This window comes from Poecilia reticulata, unplaced genomic scaffold (genome assembly GCF_000633615.1).
Source record: "Poecilia reticulata strain Guanapo unplaced genomic scaffold, Guppy_female_1.0+MT scaffold_219, whole genome shotgun sequence".
NCBI lineage: Eukaryota > Metazoa > Chordata > Actinopteri > Cyprinodontiformes > Poeciliidae > Poecilia > Poecilia reticulata.
The window spans coordinates 187,737-193,030 of NW_007615023.1; the positions used below are offsets into that span (position 1 = coordinate 187,737).

At 42.2% G+C, this 5,294-nt stretch overlaps 1 protein-coding gene across 4 annotated transcripts in view; it reads left to right on the plus strand.

Moving 5' to 3' along the window:
• The first annotated feature begins 355 nt into the window (after nucleotides 1-355).
• cunh18orf54 (chromosome unknown C18orf54 homolog) overlaps nucleotides 356-5,294 on the plus strand; it is a 9,208-nt gene continuing 4,269 nt past the window's right edge. The window contains exons 1-10 of one of the 4 annotated variants that reach the window (XR_001776264.1): nucleotides 356-939; nucleotides 2,240-2,372; nucleotides 2,460-2,601; nucleotides 2,784-2,945; nucleotides 3,053-3,200; nucleotides 3,766-3,820; nucleotides 3,897-4,050; nucleotides 4,122-4,231; nucleotides 4,491-4,599; nucleotides 4,668-4,826. Coding sequence is in view for 3 of the 4 variants with exons in the window: in XM_008402357.2 (XP_008400579.1) it covers nucleotides 2,247-2,372; nucleotides 2,460-2,601; nucleotides 2,784-2,945; nucleotides 3,053-3,200; nucleotides 3,766-3,820; nucleotides 3,897-4,050; nucleotides 4,122-4,231; nucleotides 4,491-4,599; nucleotides 4,668-4,826 (1,165 nt within the window). In the remaining variant the exon portion in view is untranslated. Of the gene's footprint in view, nucleotides 940-1,329; nucleotides 1,401-2,239; nucleotides 2,373-2,459; nucleotides 2,602-2,783; nucleotides 2,946-3,052; nucleotides 3,201-3,765; nucleotides 3,821-3,896; nucleotides 4,051-4,121; nucleotides 4,232-4,490; nucleotides 4,600-4,667; nucleotides 4,827-5,294 lie in introns of those variants that run through there. The other 3 variants (XM_008402357.2, XM_008402356.2, XM_017303230.1) reach the window with 3 other exon arrangements.

Below are 5,294 nucleotides of genomic sequence, written 5' to 3' on the forward strand. Positions count from 1 at the left end.
TAACAATAATAATAATAATAATAATAATAATAATAATAATAATAATAATAATAATAATAATAATAATAATAATAATAAAATTAAATAACATTTAATTTTGAACATGGAAACAATGCAAATATTAGGAGAAAAAACAGGAAACAAAAATCTTCAAAAAGGAGAAAAAAATCCAATATTTATTAAATCTTAAATAATAATAATAATAATAATAATAATAATAATAATAATAATAATAATAATAATAATAATAATAATAAATGTTTTGTGGTAGATTAGCTTTGCAGGTAGAATTCAATAATATTTCTGGCGAAAAAAATAAAAATAAATAAAATAGCATCAAAAGAACAACAATAATAGAGACTAAACACGCTCATAATGCAGATTGATCTTTTTTTAAAATAGATTTTGTTGTAGATTAAATGGATTCTGTGCTTATGGAGGAGACAGGCCTATAGAAAACACCAATTATCATAATTTTGTACTGCCAGGTGTTTTAGTTTGAAATTACTAAACATAAAATTAAAGAAAATTAATTAAACTGAATGTTTATAAGGACATTTTTTTAAAAACCAAATATACATTCTTCCAACAAACTGTGTGAAAATAATAACACTAACAATAATTGGGGTGAAAAAACGGTTTATGTATGAACTGTGGAAACACTATCAGTTGAAAAGTTCGACGCAGTCCTACTTCCGGTTAACCGTTGACTACTTCCTGTTAGCGACCTGCCAGTTCGAACTGACTTGGAGGAGCAGCTCGGCTGTAGCCCGTAACCAGGGGATCCCTCCTGGATTAACCGTTAAAAAACCCCACGGCTGGACGTGGATAAAACACATTTCCGACCGTAAAAATGATTTTCGCTTATTTTCGTCGATGTTTGCAGCTTCCGGTTCTCCTCTCAGCGCTGCTCGGCGGAGTTTAGGCGAGAAAACTCAGGTCGCCATCTTTTATTCTGATTCTCCTGTTAAAAGCTCTCCGTTAAGTCAACTTCTGTTAGAGCTCAGGTTTAATCTTTAAACGGGGATTTTTATTTATTTATTTTTTTTTAGCTATCTAGCCATAAAATAAAAATAAGAGATGGCAAACATTCCCTGTTACTTTGATTCCACAGAGGTGGGTAGTAAGTAAAAAGTAACTTTTTTAAAAAAAACAGATACTTTTAGGAGTAGTTATACCACTGTACGTTTTACTTTTACTTTAGTAATATTTCTGGATTCTCTGCCCACTATGACTAAACTTCACTGAATGAAGAACAAACGAGTTTTAACCAAAAAAAAAAAAAATGCAGAGCTACAGTTCATGTTGAAGTGAGACCTCTTGTTTCCACAGCAGCTTTGTAGTTCTGTTATTTTTCTGCTTCCTGAAACATTTGGAGACGAAGAAGAAATCAAGAAATGGTAAACAATGAGCATTATCACATTTTATACAGGAAAAGTTTGTCTTCTAAATAATATTTAGATTATTTGTATGATAAATAAAATTATATTAGCATTTATTTTTGTACCATTTATATTATTTATTCTTTCAGTGAAAGAATAATATTCTTTCAGTGAATATTCACTGAAAGAATATTTCAGTGAATATTTGAATTTTAATAGATTCAAAAATGTATTAAAATTTTTTAATAAATTTTTAAAATTTATTAAAATTTTTAATAATTTTTAGTTATTAAAATGATTAATTTTAATAACTAAAATTAATAATTTAGTTATTAATTTTAGTTATTAATAACTAAATTAATAACTATTAATTTAGTTATTAATTTATAACTAAATTAATAAATTTAGTTATTTATTAATAACTAAATAACATTTAGTTATTAACAAATAACTAAATGTTATTTGTTAATAACTAAATAACATTTAGTTATTAACAAATAACTAAATGTTATTTATTAATAACTAAATAACATTTAGTTATTAACAAATAACTAAATGTTATTTGTTAATAAATAATACTTATGTGTACTCTGTAGTTTTTACATAAGTAGAATTTACATGTTATGTACAAACTAAAAAAAAATTAAAAATCATTCTAAAATCTGATATTCTTACTTCAGCAGCCTCTTTCTTTCTTTTTTTTGTTACCAAATACTTGATAATTCCTGAATTATTTTTATGAATAATTACTTTTTACTTGAGTAAAAGTATGTTGAACGACTCTTGCAATGTTCGCTCTTTCTTAGTAGTGGATTTAAACACCTGTCAGAATTGATTTGGGTTTTATTTCCGTGTAGATAAAAGATGGAGTCCAGCAGCGACTGTCTGTCCCCGGAGTCGACCGTCACGTCTCTGCTGTCGCGCTCCGGCCACCTGCGCAGCGGCCTGCAGCCTCCGGGCCGCAGCGCCACCTTCAGGTTCAGAGACCAGGTGATGATGATGCAGAGCGGCGAGGCGGTGAGGCGTGTTGCCAGGTGACACTGAGGTCTGGAGGTTTGTTTTTTCTTCCGCCTGCAGGACTTTGCGTCGGCGTCGGCGGCGCTGGACGCCTACATCGCAGACTTCGACCGCAGCTGCCAGCAGTGCAGGTCGCTGACGGCGTCGCTGGTTCTGCCGCGCAGCCGGCCGGCCAATCACGGGACGGCCAGAAACAGAGACGGTGCGTCACACAGACACGTTTCATCCACCATGGAGGGACCGTTTATGTGGCTTCTTCCAGCATAATTAACTCTTTATTTCAAGAAAAACCAAATGAACTTAAAATCTAAACCACGAAATGAAGGATTGCATAAATAACAGCCTCCTGTGTTCTGATTGGCTGATCTGGTTGTGGCCCTGCAGTCCTGCGGGAGCGTCTGACCGACGGGGAGCTGGACTTCCTCAGCCTCCCCGTCAGCTCCCTCCATCACCGCCGCGACCGCGTCTCCATGACGACGGAGGAGCTGCTGTCCATCCCCTGCGACGGCTCGCTGCCCGTCACTCACACGTCTGCCTTCATTCGAGGTCCTTGAACGCACCACCGCCGCCGGCCGGGTTGGACGTTTCGTCGTCAGTTTGCGATAAACGTTACGTTAAAGGAGCCGTCTGTGTTTCCGTCTCTCTGACGCCAGGCGTCCTGTGCCGGTCCGGGGATTCTGAACCGGCCGGATCCAGACTCGGCAGCAGCCATGCTGCTCACCAACGCCGTCACCTGGACCCGGAGCCTCCAGACCAGAACCAGGACCAGAACCAGAACCATTTTCCTGCCAGGACCTCCAGGTTGGTGGAGTCTGTCTGGATTCTGCAGACAGAAAATCTGCACAACATGAATCAGATAAAGCAGAATTTAAATTTCTGATGCCTGGTAAAGGTAAACCGTCCCCGACGTCGGCGTTCTGTTCTTTATCGGCCCGATAAATCAAACTGGGCCGACATCAACAACCTGTGTTTATTCTCACCTCATTTCCATCTGATTCTGGTTGTTTATTCCCCAAAAGGTGTCGAAACTGTAGAGAAAAAAAACTCATCTGTAAATATCAAATACCTGCCAAAACATCAATATTAACATCGGCCATCGATATCGGGCCAATATTTCACATCGCTGCATTCCTGCTTCATTTTTATAAAAAATTCAAAATGCACATTAGCATGAATCCAAGTTAACAAAAGAAAGCATGAATCATGTATTCCAGTCAGAAATGAAAAATCTATTTAATCTAAAAAAGCCATAAAGAGACTCATTATTCAGGAATCACTTTCTGTGGAGTAAAGATGCCAGTTGCAGATCTCTCTGCTCCGCCAGGCTTTAGTTGGACCTGATGGATCCTGGCGTTTCCTCCTCCAGGTCGAGGGAGAAGCTGCAGACGGACAGACTGAGCCAGTCGGCTGACGTTCCCGCTGTAGGTGTTCTGGTCCGCCGGCCTCCTGTTGCGGTGCCTGAACCTCCCTCTGGTCCTTTAACCCCGGCCTCCTCAGTCTGCACACAGAGACCTGCACCTCCCTCGCTGGCTGACCAGCAACAAGTCGGCCCTGGGCTGCTCCGAGGTCAGCAGCCTGCCGGACCTGACCTACCCCAGCTGGGTCCTGCGCGCCGCCGCCGCCGCCGAGCCGCCGCCCTGGGAGGAGAGCGGTACGCCGCGGGTCACTTCCTGTCTCTGCCCTCGCTCGGTCTGGTCTGACTGGGTGTCTGTTGTTTCCCAGGCGACGCTCCGCCTGGAGCGGCCAGAGGCAGAGCTCCGTCCTGGGTGTTGGACCTGGAGAAGGACGGAGAGCTGAGGGCAGCGCCAGCCCAGCTGAGAGGGAGGTCAAAGGTCAGAGTTCAGCTTCTTTACCCTTAATCTCATTCAGGGATGCACCGATCCGCTTTATTCACCACCGACATGAAACCTGAGGCTCATTACCGGCCGGTACCGATCCAGAAAAAACAGCTGAGCTGCCTTAAAGCGCCGGCGTCATGTTTTCCAACATTGTCTTTCGATATCGGGACCCATGCAGGTATTGGTATCTGATCGGTGCGTCCTGAGGAAACGTGCTTCTGTTTTCTCGTCTCGCTTTCAATGCGTGGTCCAGGCTGAAGGCGAGCAGACGCTCAGAGAGCTGCGGCTGCAGCTGGCCGAACACATCTCTGCCCTCACCGCCGAGGGGAACGGCTCCGGCGGCCTGGCGGCGCCGTTCAGAGGTACGAACACAGCAGGGTCCAGTCGGCGGCAAACCCGCTGAGGCTAACATGATGCTGAACCCGTCCAGACAGCAGGATCGAGTCTCTGATCCAGAAGGCCGATCAGGTTCTGGACGCCCTGAGTTCTGGAGGAGCAGGAGGTTCTGGAGGAGCAGGAGGTTCTGGAGGAGCAGGAGGTTCTGGAGGAGCAGGAGGTTCTGGAGGAGCAGGAGGTTCTGGAGGAGCAGGTGAGTCCAGGGACTCATGACCTCACACTCAGTAAGACATGAACGATCCTTCTGAAGAGAAACGATAAAGAAATTCTTCAGGTTTTGTTAAATGCGTCCAGCTAACATTCGGTTCATGTCGGATCTTGACCTCTGACCTGCAGCGTCAGCAACCCTGATGTCAGCACGCTTCTGCTGATGGAGGAGCTAACTTTTCATGCAGCGCTTTGCTAACTGAAAGCGTTTAGCGCATTTAGCTTCCTCTGCATAATTTTTTCTGGATAAATTAAAAAGCTCTAATAACTGTTTTGTTGGAGTGAAGTGACAGATTTGAACCAGTAGAGGGCGGTGGAGTTTGCTGTAGCACGTGTTGTATCGATGACACGTGGTGGGAATCAAAATTTAGCACTTTGACGTTATGTTCATATAGCAAACTAGCTTCTTTAGCCTCTTCTAAACACCATGTTTACATAGCTATTTAGCATTAGC